The sequence below is a fragment of the Cetorhinus maximus genome, chromosome 2, assembly GCF_964194155.1.
Source record: "Cetorhinus maximus chromosome 2, sCetMax3.hap1.1, whole genome shotgun sequence".
NCBI lineage: Eukaryota > Metazoa > Chordata > Chondrichthyes > Lamniformes > Cetorhinidae > Cetorhinus > Cetorhinus maximus.
Window position 1 is genome coordinate 33,877,606 of NC_135880.1, and position 20,836 is coordinate 33,898,441.

The 20,836-nt window shown below is 41.6% G+C and overlaps 1 protein-coding gene across 11 annotated transcripts in view; it reads left to right on the top strand.

Moving 5' to 3' along the window:
- mast4 (microtubule associated serine/threonine kinase family member 4) overlaps positions 1–20,836 on the top strand; it is a 480,851-nt gene that overhangs the window by 172,019 nt on the left and 287,996 nt on the right. The window contains exon 1 of one of the 11 annotated variants that reach the window (XM_078562978.1): positions 12,950–13,006. The exons of 9 other annotated variants lie outside the window; for them this stretch is intronic. In XM_078562978.1, the coding sequence (XP_078419104.1) occupies positions 12,968–13,006 (39 nt within the window). In that variant the 5' untranslated portion in view covers positions 12,950–12,967. Of the gene's footprint in view, positions 1–12,949; positions 13,007–20,836 lie in introns of those variants that run through there. One more of the 11 variants, XM_078563015.1, reaches the window with a different exon arrangement.

Here is a 20,836-nt window from a genome sequence, read left to right on the forward strand (position 1 = left end):
CCTCTGGGACATCCTCTTTCTCCAGCACCGCAATGCTCTCCTTACCCAATACCGCCACTCCTCCCCCTTTTCTTCCTTTCTTATCTTTTCTGAATACCTTGTACTCAGGAATATTTAACATCCAGTTCTGCCCTTCCTCGAGCCAGGTCTCTGTTATCGCCACAACATCATATTTCCACATGGCAATCTGCGCCTGTAACTCCTCAATCTTATTTACTATACTCCGTGCATTCACATATATGTACAGTAATCCTAATTTAGACTTCATGGCTTTCTCCCTTACTCTGACTCCATCTATTGATTTACTATTCTCTATACTAGTGTTATCTCTGTCTCGCGAGTATTTTGTGCACCTTAATATTCCTCTCCAATATGCCCTCCTGGTTCCCACTCCCCTGCTGAGTTAGTTTAAAGCTCTCCCAACAGCACTATCAAAATGCCCTGTAAGGAACTCAGTCCTGGCTCAGTTCAGGTGCAACCTGTCTGGCTTGTATAGGTGCTAACTCCCCCAGAGCCAGACCCAGTGTCCCAGGAATCTAAGGCCTTCCCTCCTGTACCATCTTTCCAGCCATACATTCATCTGCCTTATTCTCCTATTTCTGTACTCACTTGCACGTGGCACTGGGGGTAATCCGGAGATGACTACATTTGAGGTCCTGCTTGCTAAATTTCGACCTAGCTCCCTAAATTCTGACCGCAGGATCACATCCCCCTTCCTACCTAAGTCATTGGTACCAATAGCTGTTCACCCTCCCCTAGAAGAATGTCCTGCAGCCACTCAGTGACGCCCTTGACCCTGGTACCAGGGAGGTAACATACCATCCTGGAGTCACGTTTACAGCAGCAGAAATGCCTGACTGTTCTCTTAACTAATGAAAAGGAAGAATGCACAGGGCTATAGGAAGAAGGTGAGGGAATGGCACTATGTAAATTGCTCTTATGGAGAGCCAGCGCAGATACGATGGGACAAATCGCTGCCTCCTGCACTGTAACAATTCTGTAAGTCTGTGATTCTGGACTACCTAATTGTTTTCATCAACCAACCTTGATACTTAGAGAGGTAGGGCCAAGTGCTTCTAGAGCAGTGGAGTACACCATACCCTTAAAGGCCACCCAGTCTTTCTCAGTGCAGTGCGTATCCATTTTCCCCATATGCAGGCGACTCGTGTGTTTCTCTGAGAGAAATTGCTTTGTGACTACCCATTTGAGCCTTGAGACATGAAGCAGCCTCTGGGTCTTCATGCCCTGGGAGGGTGCCTAGGGGGATAGATCTTGATGTTTAACTTTGAAATTATATGATGGTGGTCGTGCTGCACATGGGAGGGATGCCAATGTCTCCTTACCTCAATAACATGTGACCTTCAGCTAAATAATCCACCCGCAGATCAGGTTTTCATGGGATGCTTTGGGAATGGAACAAATTGGGAATATTTCCCCCTGGGAATAAGCCATAGCCGATAATTTTTGACAATTATTTTCTGTGGGGAGTAGTTATCTTTAATAAAAAAAATCTCCCCCCCCCCCAAATAAAGGCTACAGATTATAGACGCTGGGAGGTAGTTTCCTCTGGCTGTGGAATCTAGAACATGGGGGCACAGTCTCAGGATATGCAAATAGTCATTTAGAACTGAGACTGAGAAGCAATGTCCTCACACAAAGGATTGTGAATTTTGGAATTCGCTACCCAGAGGGTTGTGGATTCTCCATTGTTGAAAAAAAAATAAGGCTGAGATAAGCAGATTTTTGGACTCTTAAGGAATCAAAGGATATTGGGAGTGGACAGGAAAGTGGAGTTAAGGCTGATGATCAGCCATGGTTATATTGAATGATGGATCAGGGTTGAGGGGCCGCCTAGACTACTCCAGCTCCTATTTCTTGTGGCTTTCATCCTCACTGAATCCTAAGAATTAAGGGGCCCAAAGTTCAATTCGAATCAATGGCGTAACAAAAATTCTCATAATTTTTCTTTCTCCCCCGATAAGCCAAGCGGAGTCTTTACTGCTTTATTATTTTTAAGCATCTATGTTTTGACCTCAAGCCTGTGTGATTACTTTAAGTAGGTCATTGCTCAAAGTGATAGGAGTTGACAACAAATCAATATTTTTCATGGTACATTTGGAGATGTTGTTGTGATAATCCTGATCTCAAAGTTCATTAAAGTCTGAAATTCACCTTCATTTTCTGGCAATTTCTGCCCTTCACTGCTTTTCAAGCCTGTTAGCATCTGAATTCCTGCAAGAGAAGAAATTAAAATATGGAGTTATACTTGAGCGTCCAGCTTGCATTCAAGTGAAAATTAGTGTTTACCTGTAGGCTGTATAAGTGTTTGGCGTACAAGCTTAAATTGTTCCTTTTTAAAGGCTGCCTAGCACCTACAGATGTGGATTTTAGTAGAATTCTGAGCCGGGGAGGCAAAAAGATTCCCTGACTTCCTGGGCAGTTTTAAAATATTTCAAATTAAAATAATCCTAGTGAGAATATTCATTTTTCAACTAGTCACCCTCTGGCCACTCCAGGTTGCCTCTGTTCAATGATAAAAACAAAAAACTGTAAATGCTGGAAATCCAAAACAAAAAGAGAAATACCTGGAAAAACTCAGCAGGTCTGGAAGCATCGGCGGAGAAGAGCACAGTTGACGTTTTGAGTCCTCATGACCCTTCAACAGAACTGAGTTCTGTTGAAGGATCATGAGGACTTGAAACGTCAACTGTGCTCTTCTCCGCCGATGCTGCCAGACCTGCTGAGTTTTTCCAGGTATTTCTGTTTTTGTTTTGCCTCTGTTCAATGCCTGTGCTCCTTTTGAGTTTCTAGGGGTGGTTTCTGGGATAGTTTGTAGAGGCTGAGCTAGTAAGATGGCACTTTACCATTGCTGACCAGATTTTGTAGCGAGGCTCCATGCCCGACGGCAGCTTTCCAGAACTTCACTCTCAAATGACATTTGAACTTGGGGGAGAAAAGCCTCCTTAACAAGCTGGAATTGCCACAGTTGCATCTAAGGCTGCTGGTTCTCGGAGAGGTAACCAGGAGATGTGCTGGTCAAGGTCTGGGAGCTAGTATGTCAGTTGGTAAGGGCTGGAGACGATAGGTTTGTTATTGATAGTGCCTTGTCTTCAGCAGCACCAGTTGGTCCTGTAGGTGGTTGAGACACGTTGTTTTCATGGGAGTTGACTGACACTGCGCTTAACCACTTGCCTGATACTGTCCCATCCCGTCCCTAGGCTACATGAACAAGCCCTTGCAATTGGGACTGATTACGTGAATGTTGTTTTAACCTCGCTGTTCCCACCAGGTGAATTGAAGCTTGATGATAATTGTTAGGTTGCTTTGTTACATAGTCGGTTAAACACGCAGAGCAACGCTTCTGATCATGTTTCCTTAGGTCAACTTATTTGTGCAGCAATTTCAAAGAAAGAAACATGTCAAGTTACCTCACTATTAAGCTGACTAACTTGATTTATACTGAAGGTCTTCCAGCTTCTCATGGAGAACCGCTGGTTTTCTGAACTTGCCTCAGCCAAGGCCTACATTGCTTTTTTTTTAAAAAACAAAAAGCGGCTGTTTTGTTCACCACCAACCCACAACAAGCGCACCCCCATCCCCACAGGATTCTGATCCTTCCCTTTCAAACACATTTCATCTAATGTTCAGTAGGAACGAACATCGCATTGCCACATAGCGTGATTAGTTGTGAGCCCCTCGGTTGGAACTGCCCTGTGGTTTCTGATCATCTTGGGTATTGGACCCTGATGGTGATTTTGACTTCGGGTGAGAGGGGTAGCTGTGTCTGCTTTCCTGCCAGATAAACATCAGAAAGAACAATATTTGTACTGTGTACAGTAATTCCTCAAATTCTAGCTCCGTTCTTTAAAAGTGTGACTTTAAAGAAAACAAAGTTAAGTGAATCAGATTTTCCCATAAGAATTAATGTCTAAACTGTAGTTAGGTTCCTCAGCAAGCCTCTTTTCCCCTGATCCCCACCAACTCCCTCTTCTCCTGACCCCCCCAGCGACTCACTCTCCCGCGACCCTCCCCAGTGACTCCCTCTCCACCCCTCCCCCAGTGACTCCCTCTCCTCCAACCCCCCTCCCCCCAACCAGCGACTCCCTCTCCACTACCACCCCCCCCCCCCCACCCAGTGACTCCCTCTCCCTCAAACCACCCCCCCCCAAGGCAACTCCCTCTCCCCAGTCTGTAATCTGGATGTGGAAACAGTGAATTGTTGGTCCTTTTGGACAAATTTGGAATGGGGTGTTTTTCAGTCCATTGTGGAGTTTTACTTGGAGCTGGTGTGCTTGGTCACCGCCTTTGTTCCTTCCGACACGGCGTGCTTGGCCAGTTCCCCGGGCAGCAGTAGCCACACAGCGGTCTGGATCTCCTGGGAGCTGATGGTGCTACGCTTGTTGTAATGGGCCAGGCGGGAAATCTCACCAGCGATTCGCTCTAAAATATTGTTCATGAACGAGTTCATGATGCTCGTGGCTGTGGAGGAGATGCAAGTGTCAGGGTGAACCTGCATCATCACTTTGTAGATATTGATGGAGTAACTCTCCTTCTTCGACCTTCGTCGCTTCTTGCCGCCCTTTGCTGCCGGTTTCTTTAAGGTTTCCTTGGCTTCATTCTTGGGAGCTGGTTTCTCCTCATAACCATCTTCAGTTTCGAACAAGTGAGGCAGCGAGTGGAGTGATGAAGTGCTTGCCAAGGGGTTAGGAGCGACATAATAGCAAATTTTAAAAAATTCATTCACGGAATGTGGTCTTCCCTGGCTGAGCCAGCATTTATTGACCATCCCTAGTTGCTCTTGAGAAGGTGGTGGTGAGCTGCCTTCTTGAACCGCTGCAGTCCATGTGGTGTAGGTACATCCACAGTGCTGTTAGGAAGGCAGTTCCAGGACTTTGATCCAGCGACAGTGATGGAACGATGATATATTTTCAAGTCAGGATGGTGAGTGACTTGGAGGGGAACTTGCAGGTGGTGGTGTTCCCATCTCTCTGCTGCCCTTGTCCTTCTTGATGGTAAGCGGTCGTGGGTTTGGAAGGTGCTGTCTAATGAGCCTTGGTGAATTCCTGCAGTGCATCTTGTGCACACTGCTGCTACTGTGTGTCGGTGGTGGAGGGAGTGAATATTTGTGGGTGTGGTGCCAGTCAAGCGGGCTGCATTGTCCTGGATGGTGTCAAGCTTCTTGAGTGTTGTGAGACTTTGTTGTGACTTTAAAAGGATATATCCTCCCTTTTGAGTTGAGATAATGAAAAGATGTTGAACGATCAATGTAAAGTGATGTATTACTGTACACCTAAAAAAGACTTACATTTACATAGTGCCTTTCATGAGTTCAGGATGTTCCAAAACGATTTACAGCCAATTAAATACCTTTTGAAGTGTAGCTACTGTTGTAATGTAAGAAACTGTTCTAATAGGTTTTAAAACCGGGTTTAAAAAATATTTTTGTTTCAGTCACAGTTCCTCCTTAATGCCAAGACCTGGAGCTGCAGAGTAAGTGAATGAATTTACTATATAGTCGTAAATAGTGCCTTCCAGCGTCTCAGTTATTCCTTACGCCATTCATCCTCTGTAATGGTTTATCTGGTCTTTGCTGGCTGCCACATTGAAATTGGCTGAAGAAATGTCTATTAAACGGAATCTGCTTCTATTAATAGGACAGTTTAATGAGTTGACATAAACACAAAAATATTTACATTTGTCTGTCAGATCTGACAGCCCATTCATACTTAACAAGGTTTTAGAGATAAGCTCCTTTACTACAGAATCCCTTTTATAGATTAGCATTAAAAAGCAATCATGACACATGCCTACAATGATTCTGTTTAGCCTGCTGTCTATAAACCTTAATACCCTCATAGCAATGCCCTCAGAGCTCCTTAATTAAGGATATGCCTTAAAATTTGATTTAATGATTTGTAAAATCCCTAATTGTGGGCAAATAGTTAGTTAATCTTGGTAATTAAAGTGGCGGTTGGGAGAAACTGTGAGATATCTGGTTGAGTTGCAGGGTAGGATAAAAACAAGTTGATCTAAAAGAAATGAAGAAAAGAAATCCTTATTAGCAAGCTTGTGAAAGAAGGCAATAGATAGAGAGTGGAATCAATATCATAGAGCGAAGGACAAACAAGGATGATTGAGCAACTGGAATTTCTTTTTGGGTAGCTTTCTGTGTATGGTGTCAATCGCAGGAAGGAGCCAGTGTATTGAAATGGAAGGCGAGGCTTTTTACATTGGATGGAACTTTAGGAGAAGAATACATTTACATGGAACTGTTTTTAAGCTGATCACATGATTGGGCATTGCACTGCTGCTGTCACTGACAACTATATAAATGTAAAACCATTAAATTAAACCCAAAGGTAAAAAAAAAAATTAGGCAGCTTTTCTTCATGAAGAAAACGGATCAAAAACGTTTCTTGTCTTGCTGGCTTTCTGAGATTCATCTTTTTCCCTGCCTGCTTATGGCCTTTCCTTCTTCCGTATCTTCTACCCCAGAGGGCTGTGGAAGTTTTTTTTAATATTCGTTCGTGGGATGTGGGCATCACTGGCTGAGCCAGCATTTATTGCCCATCCCTGCTTACCCTTGAGACGGGGTTGGTGAGCTGCCTTCTTGAGCCATTGCAGTCCATGTGGTGTAGGTACCCACAGTGCTGTTAGGGAGAGTTCCAGGATTTTGACCCATTGACAGTGAAGGAATGGTAATATATTTCCATGTCAGGATGGTGAGTGACTTGGAGGGGAGCTTCCAGGTAGAGGTGTTCCCATGCGTCTGCTGCCCTTGTTCTTTTAGTTGGCAGTGGTCTTGGGCTTGGAAGGTGCCGTCTAAGGAGCCTTGGTGAGTTCCTACAGTGCTTCTTGTAAATGTTTGTGGAAAGGGTGCCTATTAAACAGGCTGCTTTGTCCTGGATGGTGTCAAGCTTCTTGAATGTTGTTGGAGCTGGACTCATCCAGGTAAGTGGCGAGTATTCCATCACACTCCTGATTTGTCACAGGATTCCTAGCCTCTGACCTGCTCTTTTAGCCACAGTATTGCATGGCTAGTCCAGTTCAGTTTGTGGTTGATGGTAACCCCCATGAATTTGATAGTGGGGCATTCAGCAATGGTAATGCCATTGAACGTCAAGGGGCGATGGTTAGATTCTCTCTTGTTGGAGATGGTCATTGCCTGGCACTTGTATGGCACAAATGTTACTTGCCACTTGTCGGGCCAAGCCTGGATGTCATCCAGGTCTTGCTGCATTGGGACGTGGACTGCTTCAGAATCTGAAAAGTAACGAATGGTGCTGAACATTGTGCAATCGTCAGCGAACATCCCCACTTCTGACCTTATGATGGAAGGAAGGCCATTGATGAAGCAGCTGAAGATGGTTGGGCCTAGGACATTACCCTGAGGAACTCCTACAGTGATGTCCTGGAACTGAGATGATCAAATCATGCTCAATCATTGAGCATGTTCAAGACCAAAATCGATACATTTCTGGATACTAATGACATCAAAGGATATGGGGATAGCGGGGAAAAATGGTGGAAGAAGATGATGATCAGCCATGGTCTTCGTGGCAGAGCAGGCTCGATGGGTCAAATGGCTTAATCCTGCACCTATTTCCTATGTTCATATGAATGTCTATTTTGACCTGGTGCTTCCTCCTCATTTGTGCTCAGGTGCACGTATTATGTGGATTAAAGGATTGCAGAATTTAGGGTGTAAGTCAGTTATGCACATAATTACAATACTGTCCACCACATTCTCTGATCTAGTCGTTTTGTAGTACAGAACTTGAGTATTGTTGAAAAAAGAGGCATGTCTCAGCTTTTCATCTTGCACTCATCAGGACACTTGCAAGAATACCAATATAAGGGGAGAACAACAATTTACACTATATGTGAAGAGAGTGCTGATTGGCTGGTAAGTGGAGTTGACATGGAAAAATGCACCAATGATGTTGACTGACAGTTAACTGCCAAGCATTGTTTGAAATTTAAACTAGGCAGCTTGACCCTGATTGGACAAATTTGTGAATAGGGCCTGAGCTATTTGCTTACCATGCAAGCTTGATGCTGATATAGGGTACATCAAAGGCATCCTGCAGGATAATGGCTACCCTGATCCGATCATTTCACGCTGTACCTCATGCAAACTCATGAACGGGCCTAAGGCCATCACTTTCAGCCCTGAAATATGCCCAGTCTAGCTCAGATTACCCTGGAAGTGCAAAGTATCTCAAAAATTTGGGCAAAAGAGGAAGCTAGCTGTTTCACGCTGCTACTATGCAGTAGCAACATGAGTGGTATTTGGCACTAACAGGATGCTGCTGTCAAGCCAAAAAGATGTCCTGCTTATCACAGAAACGAGTACTGTTGTTTATGAATTTCAGCACCAGTGTGATGCTAGGTGTGTAGGCTGTACGTCCCAAAGACTGGCGGATCGTATCAAACAGCATGTCCTAGCCGCTGTTTGTAACAGGCAGGGTACAGACCTTTCCCAACCAGTTCCTGCTTGCAAAAGTCAAAACACAGTGTCCAACATTAGATGTGATTCCGTGATTGGACAACATTTGCTAAATAATTCTCAATGTGCTAAGAATTACGCTGACAACCAATTTAAGATTGTTAGTCAGGTTCGTAGTGTGGCGCATTTGTGTGTATTGGAAGCTACACATATCAATACACTGGGCCCTGTTCTTTGCAGACAGAAAGAACAGGTACATGCATTGCACCAAAACAGTTAAACAAAGTAAGTGACAGCCATTCGCTGACTCATTCCTCAGAGCAATGCCTTGACCAATCAGGATCAAGCTGCCTGGTTTAAATTCCAAACAGTGCTGAAGAGTGTACCATCAGTGGTATACTCTTCATGGCAATGCCACTTGCCAACCAATCAGCACTCTTTTCACATATGGCATAAATTGTTATTTTCCCCTTATATTGGTACTCTTCCGTGTGTCCTGATGAGTGCAAGACAGAAAGCTTAGACGTGTTTCTTTTCTCAGCAATTCTCTGATATTTTAAGTCTGTCCATCAAATCTTCCATCTGAATGAATCCCCCTCCAAAAAACTGGCCCCATCTCAGTTATGTACTTAACTGCGAATATCCCCCAAAAGCACTTGTTCAACGGAGTCTCAACTTTATTTTAATTGCAATTTTTGTGCATTTAAAAAAAAGGTTATACTCTGAGAACGGCTTTATATAATTTGTTTCTGTTAGTGCATTTTTTGTGGCATAAATAAAAGCCACCTTAAAAATGGAAAAGTTTTGTGATTACAAGTTCTTAAAAAAAAATATGCTTGAATGATGGTTAAATGAGTTGAAATTTTAAAGCTGAAAGAAATACACTATTGTGGGTTTGAAATTTATTTGGGCTCTGATTGTTTCTGCTGAGTTATGCCCATTTTGGGTTTGGCTGCTTTCTAATGAGATCTGGGTAGCGTTTTCCAACATTGGCAAGAAGGGCGCAGCTTCAGTGCAGTTTTGGGGCGTGCCATGTGGGAAACTTCAGGCCTTTGTGCTTTTCTGTTTTTCCTTTCCTTGCCTTTCTTCACTCTTTATTTAAAAAACAATTCTAACTTCCTGTTGTGTAGCTTAACCTATTTCCAGCTGATTCCCACATAGCCTGAAATGGTGGTTCAGGCAGTAGCATCTGCCACCTGCAGCTGGGAAACTCAGCCGCGGTAATCAGGAAGAATTTTCCATATTATGGGAATATTTTTCCCTTCCTCATTACTGTTTGCTCTTTTGCCACTGGCATCCGAGCTCACCAGATGCCAGCAGAAACCACCCTATGCATTCTGCTTCAACACTTCATCTTCCAGGGTAAATCTCTGCTTGCTTGTGATGTATAATGTTAAAGAAAAAGAATTGCAAGCAATTGATCCCTTTTGTTTAGTCTGGGGAAAAACAGCTCTCATTATCGCAAAGCATTTCTTTCTTATTTGTGGTCCCGTTCTATTTTCTTTGATTGTTTCCCATTTCGCTTGATAAACGCAAGTGTCTTCATTACCACTTTTGATACCTTTTTAACTGAGTTTTCCTTTCACTACTGCTCTGTTTCCAAACATATTTAAAATGTTACTTGTAGGATTTATTCAGTACCATAGAAGACAGACTCACAGGAGGTATATAACATTCATCTGTTGCGGTAAACACCAAAGTTGGCAGCAACCATGTGTAACCAACATGATTGCTGTGTTTTATTATAAGATAATTGTATCAGCAGTATGTCACACTAGCTTGCCTCTAAAATGCTGTATCTACTGGCTTTAAGCCTTCTATGGGCTATATTGGCTAAATGAAAACCTGGCTTGCTGTTAGAGGGGGTATTATAGCTTTCAGTGAAGAACTGGACAAGATTCATAAAACTGTTCTTAAGAAAAAAATTAGGGAGAATTTATCGGAAGTTTAAAACAACCATGCTGTTAAATTCTAGCATCTAATGCTTATTTTAAATTTCTTCCCAATGTTTGCGGTATCCCTGTGCCTGTAGAATACTTTTTTTTTTAAATACCAAGGGTACTGTAGAAATACTATACCCCAGCAAGAGTCGCACTATCAGGGTGGGGAATTTGATTTTTTTTCAAAGAAAAGTGGTGAACACATTGGAAAAAGTAATAAATTGCTTGTTGGAGAATGTGACGACTTACAGACCGCATTGCACCCTGAAACTTGCACCCTGCATCCTGAGTGGAGCACAGGCTCTGCTTCAAGTGAGAGTAGAGCTACGCTGGGCCACTCTCTTGTACAGTTTTTGTTAGGGAAGGGAGGATGGTATATGCTATGAGGATTCTGAACAAAGAAGGAAGTTAAAATTTTAAAAAAGAAGCCAGTTGTTACAAATGTTTGCACTTTCCGAGTCTTCTTTATCCCTGTGAGTCCAGTAGAGGCTTGATGTTGCCATTCATTCACTAAACCATTGGTTGACTGAATGACAGTAAACATGTAGCCAGCAGAGGGAACACTTACACCATCACACAGGGACAGCTTTTACAATGCTTGTTGCTGTTAATCATGGAATTCACTGGCATGTGTCGCTTTTTGACAATCTTGCTGTTCAAATAGACAATGCTTTGAGAGCTAAGGTGCATCATGCCTTGTGTATTATACTGATTCAGGATTGTGCGATATAATGGAAAGTTTAAATGTCAGATCATTAGAGATTACTGGTCCACATCAATACCCCATAACCTAGCCCACACTTCTGGACTAACTATTGTCCAATATAATTATTGTTTTTCATCTGGAAAATGTGGACTGACCTGGCACCTTGAAGGCTTTTTTACTTGTGAATCTATCGATATAATACTGGGCTCTACTGCAGAAGTGGATCAAGCCATTTTATCTTCTAAACGTTATTCTTTATAAATAAATTGAAAAACATGGATTCATGTTGGTTTGGTTGGTCACATTCATACTGCCCGTGTTTGGGTGTATGACCTAATGTTTTAAAAAGAAACGTGCAGTTTGAACCTGCCCTGTCATCAAATCTATTAATATGTTGGAGCTTTTATTGCAAAAGGAATAATTGTATCTAATCCACAGAATGGGTGTACTTGAAGCCTAATGTGTAGGAATTATCCACAGAACACTGCACATAGACACACAAAATATTTTCCATCAGAAACATAGTCTTATCTGTGTGGAAATTTAGATGGATATACAGAAAGTTTTGGTATCACACTAGTTAGCATTTGCACTTGGTAAACGCAATCTTGGGGGAAAAAAGTAGTAAAGCATGTTTTAAAAGTTTGAATGTAACTTCCCGTGCTTATGTTGGGCAGTTCCTTGCCTGTAATCCGAGGAATAGTGTATTATATACAGGGTGAGGTGTTTAGAGTGTAGTTATATTGATATATGGCCACAGGTAAGACAATGCCTTTAAGATCAGGACCTTCCTACTGTCAGTTCTTGTTAATTATTTGGTTCCAAAATACACAATTAATCTTTTTAATGACTATAATCTTTAAGCACGCGTACTCTTTGAAATCACGGTGAATCTTAATTTTAACAAATGGCAAGTATTAATGAGTCCTGTCATTCAAGCTGAATATTTTGGAGATAATTACCTAAAAGGGGAAAGGTTGAGTCTTGCTATTTTGCCACTGGACCTTCACATTTAGTAACAAATAAGTTCACCTGTGGTGAACTAGAAGGCTTAATATTCAGCATTGTTTCATTAATCCAATGATGCGAAAGGCAGAAAGCAAAGAAGGAGAAATTCTCTTGACTCTGTTTTCTGATGTGCTGATGTGGGGCTTTTTAAAGGAGGACAGCTGCACCTGGCATTCTTACCTGTTTGTGTATAACGTTCTATTTCACTGATGCAAATAAAATAAGATGCCTGATCTGTTTATATATTAAAGATATAAATTCACAAATGGATGTTTACGGAAATGTGTGGGGTTTCAACATTTTGTGTGAATACTATCGTTGACTGGATTAGTGCATTTCGCTGTCTAAGCCTGCTTGTGTGCTTCCAAAGTCACTGGAAAGCTGAGTGCTAGATGGGCTTTGCTATGCTGCCAACCAGCTGCGTCCCAGTTTCTTGCCGTCAAATCCAGCTGCTATCTTTGCAGAGGTGTCACCACTGATTTACCCTCGTATTTGACCTTAAAGCTTGTTTTGAGCCCATTTGTCGTGCTGAAGGGGAGAGCTGAGTTTTACACGGATTCTATATCCTCCGAAATCATTTGAAGAGATTTACAACTATAGAAGCGTTTTTGATTTCAAGCTAGCTAGTGTGTGTGTGAGCGAGCAATGCTGGAGCCCACTTGCTGCTATGCACAGCAGCATTCATGATCTCCTGAAGTTACTGGAGTGAATAACTAAAAACAGTCAGCTGACTTTCAGTCTCCAATCGGGATTGCTGTGATGTAAGTGTTTAGCAGCTGCAAGGATTAGAATTAGCATGGTGAGGTCTGTGGCACTGCAGCATGGCCATACAGTGGAAGAAATGAGAAAAAAGCGAAGGGTAACATGGATGAGTCCAGCATTCTCCGGCGCCGAGGGCTTCAGGTAAGCAGAGGCATTTTGTTCTTGAGGTGAGACAACGTTTGCACTGTTGGAATTTATTAATAACCTTTCATTGCATTCCTTTAGGGTGTTTAAGGAAAATGTTGTAACGTACAAACATTTTGTATCTTAATTTGGTATGTACAGTTCTGGAAAAGGTGGTTCTTTTAAACAAAATTTAGCTCTAAGTGGTGTCATAGGAAAAAGGCAGGCTGATAACTTGCAGGTACACTCAATTGAATTAGTTACTGTCAGTTGCATTGCATTATTTGAAAGGAAAGGAAGAAGCGCTTTGCTTAAACTACTCAGTCTGCTCTTTGGACACACGGTACCTTTTACTAAAGTTTTTGAGAGCAAGAAGAGTGGAAATGACACATTCATTCTTGTGGCAAATATGAACTCTCCTCTTTAACTCGTATTTTTCCATTCCTGTTATAACACCTGCGCTCAGGTGTTGAAGTTCACTTTCACTGTGCACTCTCACTTTGCTCTTCATTGTGAATCAAAAAGTTTAGTTGTCCAAGTTAATAGAGACATTAATAACACTTAAAGCAGAGATGGTGTTCGTTTAACTGGCTCTCTGTGTTCTATTATCATGGATTCCAGTTGCTGTCCATTTTTGTTTTAACTGCAGGTTGTGAGTTGAATGTTTGAAATTTTTGAATCTTAAATTAAGTGCACATTTCTTTTGATGTATATGACCCATCAATCAGACATGCAACAATAAAAAAAAGTTTTATATTTTCGTTCATGGAACTGGTGCTTCTTTTCTTGCCAATTTTATGCCATTCTCTCTCCTGCCACCGCGTTCTCTCCACCCCCCCTCCCTCACCCAAACTCCAAAAATGCTTTTGGGTTACAGTTTCACATTTGCCTCCGTGGAGTTTGCCTAAGCAGCAATTAATTTTTGAGTGTCTACACAGTAAGCATTGTCATTGCCATGGGAAGCCACAAGTGCGATCTTGTTCTAACTTAGTGTTTGCACTGCTGGGGTTGCCTGTTGGTGACCAGGAGTAGGAAACTAGGCTGATTTTAACCAGCACCAATTGTGGTGCCCCTCCTTGCTGCCTGTGCTGATCTTCAGTTAGCTCACCAGAAGCTGGTAATTAAATTGAGCATTTCGCTGACCTGTATGACTAAGCTTCTCCCTGCCTTAAAATAAGGGGAACTTGCAGTTTTGTTCCTGTGCATTCACTTGCATTGTCAAATACCAACCTAGTCTGCCTAGTTTAATTAATTTATCTAAGTAGGTGTATGACTGCAAATATTCTGTGTAAAAGTCCTAATTATGGAATATTACCTGTTTTAAAGCTAATACAGTTTCAACTGAGATCTGCTTTAGAGATATTTTATATCTTTGTAATTCAGTGTGAAGTTAAGAAGCACTTGTGGTATACAGGAATGCTGTTGCCTTTCAGTCTTTGATCACTGAGCCCAGAATTGGGAAACATGATTTGTTTTTTTTAAATGGATCACATTTGAAGATCCAATTTTAACAGCTAGGTTTATTTTAATGATTGCTGTTTACACATGAAATATACAGTAGGTCGGACACTGCAGCTTGAATGTGTCCGAAAGGAAACTTTTTGTATTGTTTTACGTAGAGGGAGTTCCTACTTTTAAGGAAGTGACTCAGAGTAGAAATCGGATAAAAGGCAGATGGTGGTACACTTAGCATTGACTTAACATGCAGATGTCACGTAGTAGCTGCCTGCCACTTGTACGAGAGATGGCACTTTACACCAGAGATCTAAACCATTCATGCAGATGTGTTCGTTACAAAAACAAGCCCAATGAACACCAGCTCTTTGATCATCTCGGCATAGCTGGTTGTGTTTTTAAACACTGTCCTGTGATGGATGTAAAGACTATCTATAATATATATATATTATGTGTGTGTGTGTATATATATATATATATATATATATATATATATATGTACATATATATGTATATGTATGTATATATGTCCTGATGTTGAGATAAAAAATATACAGTATAATACATGTCGGCTGGGAATCAGTAGCCAGCTTTTACCTAGTGTGTACATTAGCAAGAATTTCGTCTGTCTAGTATTATTCACTTTGCATCTGCTGAATTCCTATTATTTAAAATTTGCACAAGGCCAGCGCAAAGAAATACTTTTTTTAGTAATCCTGAGCCTTGACTGATGAAGAAAGCCATTCCAATAACCTACAGGTGTGGATTTGTCTTCCAGCCCCTACCCTTAGCCAAGTCGAGATATATTGGTAATAAAATATTTATAGCTATTGACAGTAGTGGTTTACTTTGGGCTGTACTAGTTAATGGGAAATTGCTTCTTCCTGAGCTGCTACTCTGTCCCCTGGCTATTCAAAGGACAATTGCACAAGTCAAACATGTGGAGAATTGGTAGTAACAACATTCACATGCATATGGGAGAAGCGTGATTATCTTGTAGGGCAGATTAAGCAGTTTTTATGTGTCATTTAGTGACGCTAACAGTGAAACTGATTCGTAGCTTTGGAATTCTCTGGTGTTCTTAATAAAATAATTCTGCTTGATGGGTAATTCAAAGGGGAAAAAGACACTCAGCAAAGATTATGTAAAATCAGCAGTTAATGTGATAATTACGTAGCTCAATTCCATGAATCTGCTACAATTCGGTTGAACTTCTGCTGATATTTGCAATTTTGCAGAGTTGTTTTAAGTGTGGATAGAAATTGGTTTTTTCAGCACTAGGATTCCCTCACCAATTACCCACGCAACACCACCCCCCCATCCCTCAACAAGATGTGCAGTCTACTCTTAAATTGTGCTTAATTCAAGTATTTTGATTCCCAATTTTTTAGCACTAATTTCCCACATACTGTGACAAATTTTAGGTCTGTGCTATATATTCTGTCAAGCTCAACATCAATGGAGAGCAAACCAGGGTTCTATAAGGGGTTTTTGACCTACCCTGCTAGACTCTTCATATGCAGTCCCTTGGGACCAAGGGTGTCTTTTTTTCTTCCACTCTGGGGTTGTTGGTCGTGAGGTGACTAAAAAAGTCCAATGCTGGACCCGCACACTGCCACAGGTGGGGGCAGGTAGTGTTTGATGAGGCGGGTGGGTGGGTGGGATGCTCAGATTTTGGCGCGCTCCTTCCTGCTGGACTATTGCCTGGAGGACGAAAATGAGAATGTATTGCATTGTGAGGAGAGCTGCATGTGTAAATTCGCATGTGAAACCTGTGCATCGAGATGCAACAGCTCAGTGTTCCACATGGGCTGATCTAAAGACTGAGGATAAAGTTGCTTAGCTTCGCGTTTTCACCCAGTTCGCCGTGAAAATGTTTATGCACCGTTTGCAATTCACAGGTTGATTCAGTGCAGGCCCTTGCACAGTTTTTGAGGTTTTCTTTTGCATTCCAGTGTTACAGTTTCCGTTCAATGCATCACTTTGCAGCATAGTTTATCTCCAAGCATTAAGTTTCTCAGCTCGTGTGCATCAGCTTTGTCATCGTTCCTATTTCGCCTTCAATGTTTGTTGTCACCCAATGTCAGTCAGGAAAATGGCAGGTTTTGCTATCCAAGCTCTCCATGGTGGCTACGGAAAACCGCAACGTGACCCTGAGGGAACAGACAGCCTTGCTCATTAACAAAATTGATGCATGTTTATGTAACGCCTGTAATGTGGAAAAGCACTCCAAGATGCTTCACGGGAGTGTAACCAGACAGAACTTGTCACCAGGACAAAGAGGAGGATAATCGGGGCGGGGGGGTGGTGACTAAAAGGTCGATCAAAGAGATTGTCTTTAAGGAGGGGCTTAAAGGAGGAGAGACAGGTACAGAGGTTGTGTTTGTAAAATATTATCACTGGCCAGATAAGCTATCACATTGTAACTTGCACGATTGTTGTGTATCTGCCATATTTTGCCTGAAGAATAAACCACCACGTTGAAAGTAATTTATTGTGTGCAAAATGTGTTGTACAAATGTTGGTCTTTTTTATAATTAAAAAATCAAGACTGTTTAGGCTCACTCATTTTGTGAGCTTTAGAGTAGGCAGTGAGAAAAAGGTTTTTATCCATTCGGTCTGAGTTGGATTTACTGTGCAGGAAGCTGTTTTGAAACTTGGGTTTGTTGTTCAAAATATCTGACCAGTGATAATATTTGAAAAACACACTCTCTGTACTTGTCTCTGCTCGTTGGCATGGTAGCCACCATGAAGAGTTTGAATAGCAAAACTTGCATCAGTGACAAAGGTGGATGATTATGGGCATGTATCCAGTGATGCATTAAGGACAGTTGTGCTGAGGCAGAAATTGTGGTATATTTTTGGACTGGGCAGAAGATTTACTTAGTACTCGGCATGAACTATGACTGATGGGGCAGCTGTGTGCAAGTAGTGCAGAAAAAGATGTTGGTCAAGCGATGAGCTAGGTGTTTCTAAATGTAATTTTGGTTTCAGGCCTGTTGAATCAGACATGACTGTACATGAATGTTTTTAAAAAAAATTATATTTATTTATGATACACTTCATGTATCAGCAAAGCAGCAGCATGACATTTGTAGTAAGGCACGCTGCATTACGTTTCCACTATGGGGTAATTTTACCAAGTGATTACCCCTGTCCTGCAGTTGTCTGTCTTCTCTGATGGTTTCAGTGTAACTCCCTGCCAAGCTGCATACCCTCTCCCTTTATACCCGTTCTTGTCATTGTATTGTGACAACTCTGATGCAAGCTCCTTTTGTTTCAAAGCTTTCCCATGAATTTTATTAACACTTATCTGAACAGATGGTGCTGATGTCCTTGCAATCAACCACCTTTAACCCAGCATATTCTTTCACTTTCTGCTGACAATTCAACTCGAGGAGCCATCTGATTTGCATGTCCACAGACTCCTTTTATTCAAACAATCCCAGTGTTTCCGCACAGGCATCTGCTTATGACCTGAGTCGTTCCCACACAGCCTTCACTTCAAACATTGTTCATTTGTTTCAAAATGCTCTGGTTTAAAACTATATAAACTGCACGATTTATGTTCCTTTCGATGAACAGGTAACATTTCACACAGTTACAATTAATGCAATGGCAGACCAATATTGCACTAATGAAACTCTTTGGACAATCAGCTCCCTTGGTTAACCCTTTCCATCCTAGTCTCTGATATTCACCCAAAGTGTTGCATTTTGTTACTGGCCTCTTCACTTTCAACATACCTTTCAAATATTGGTTGAATATTATCAACCATCTTTCTAGCAAAAGGTTAAGAAAAATCTTCGTTCTTTCAAATGTCTTGATCAGCACCTGTGGGATAAAAACAAAGTGCTGGAAATTCTCAGCAAGCCTGGCAGCATCTGTGCAGAGAGAAACACAGTTACCATTGAAGCCAATGAACTGCCGTTGGAACTGGAAAAAAAGTTAGAGATGTCACGGGTATTAAGCAATTGGGTTGGGAGACGGTGGGGAAAAAGAGCAAAGGGAATGCCTGGATTAGGATGGAAGGCAGAAGAGATTAAATGACAAAAGGGATGTTGATGCAAGGCAAATGTAATATAAAGAAACAAAAAGTGTGCCTAGAGGAGGTGTGAATAGCAGAATCAGGAACAGCTGCTGTCCAAAAACACACACAATTCAAACTGAGGAAGCAAAAGGAAACAAAATGAGGGCAGAGGTTGTGATTTGAAATTGTTGAACTCGCTATTGATTCTGGAACGTTGGAAAACGCCTAATTGAAAAATGATATGCTGTTCCTCAAGCTTGCCTTGAGCTTTATTGGAGCAATGCAAGAAGCTGAGGACTGAGAGGTCCGAGTGGGAGCAAGGTGGAAAATTGAAATGACAGGAAACCAGAAGCTCAGGGGCATAATGTGGGCTGGGCAGAGATGTTCTGCAAAGCAGCTGCCCAATCCTTGTTTGGTATCCCCAGCGTAGAGGAGACTGCATTGTGAACAGTGAATACAGTATATTAAATTGAAAGCAGTGTAAGTAATTTCACCTGGGAGGAGTGTTTGGGGCCTTGGATGGTGAGAAGGGAGGAGCTAAAGGGCAGGTGTTGCACCTTGTGCACTTGCAAGGAAAGATGCTGTAGAAAGGGTAGAGAGTGTTGGGATGGATTCGGGAGTGGACCAGGGTATCGCAGAATGGTCACTTCGGAATGCTAAAAGGAGATTCTGGAGGGGGAGATGTGTTTGAGTGCTGGCACCACGCTGGAAATGGTGGCGGACGATCACATCTCTGCTGTTTGTGTGCCATCAACACCATGCACCGCTTGCTTATTACTTATTCTCTCTGACCTACATTGACTGCCAGTCCACTCATTTAAAATCCTGATTTTGCTTTCCTTATTTCCATCGTCCTGCGGCAGTACAACCCCCCCCATGCTGCCTTCTCAAAATGCTTCATTCTTCTGACTTTGGCCTCGTGTAAGTTCACCCCCTGCCCACCCTTCCCCAGCTCCTTTGGCAGTCTCAGGTTAAGCTGAAGCCCCATCTTCCCTCTTAGGGAAGTAGAGCAAGGGAACTCTCCCTGGTTTCCTGGCTAATATTTAACCCTCAAGCAACAGCATAAAAAAAAATATTACCTGGTCATTATCCTGTTGCTGTTTGTGGGACCTTTCTGTGCACACACAGGCTGCTGAGTTTTCTACATTGCAATAGTGACCACACTTCAAAAAGTACTTCATTGGCTGTAAAGTTGCTGAGGTCATGTCAGGCACTGTGTAAATGCAGCATCTTTCTTTGTTTTCTTGATATAGTATATATTGATATCAGAGATAGAATAAAAATAATATGTACAACAGTGTTACTGTAACATTTGGAGGCTTGAGCAATGGTAAGGGCAATACTATAAACATTAATGTTTTGTATGCTGAACTATCATGGGCCTTATGTGACCAGGTGGAAGAAGCATTCTGGTGTGCAATATACTACGGTCGTGATAGGGTCATATTTATTGCTGAGCAAGGAGAATCTGAAAGCATTAGTTAGCTGTCGGTGAATTTACTTAATGAGCAACATTGGGAAGAGTGCCAGGAATTTGCCTTTTTGAAATAACAACTTAAACTGATTCTATTTGGTTGGAGGTGGGGAAGGGAGATAAAGAAATATCTAACTTTAAGTTGGAATGGGATACATTCAACCTCCAGAAGCCAATTTGATGGAGCCATCCAAATGATTTAAAGGATTAATTTTAACCCGTTGCAGAACACTATGACACAGTCTGTGAATATATTTCTTCACAGAAATATTGCCACGTTTTGATGGTACTCCAAGGATCTGTCAATTTGTCCTTATTTCTATGTTTATTGATAAGTATTACACGTTTATTATAAGGTAAATAACCGAGAGCTGCTTAGAAGGAATCAGTAAGATTTGTAAAGACCTTTTTTGAAATGATGAGCAAGAATGTAAATTATTCATAAAGCTGGCAGTATCTACAGTGAAATGAAAATGAATTATTTTTCCTCAGCAAAGCTTGTAAGTGGGAGTCTTTAAAAGCTCATTTTATATTTGCATTTCTGAAATATGCTGTTTTTCTCTCACACTGACATATCAACAATGTGTCCATGTTTGCAGTCTGATCTGGCCAGATTCTGCCATCACAGTTATTTTTGTAGGTGTAGGAAAGCTGATAAGTTCATAGGTTGTAAAATGGTTATTTTGTTGTGTAAATGCAATTTTTGCTACAGACCATTAACACAAATCTCATAACGTTTCAGCAGAATTTACTTCATCTTTGAAAACTAGCAAGAGGAAATTATAGTAAGATTTAAAATCTTAATTGCTAACCTTCTCATTAAAATGTTCCATATATTAATGGTGTGAATATTAATGTTATGAATATCATTACCACTTGATGAAAAATG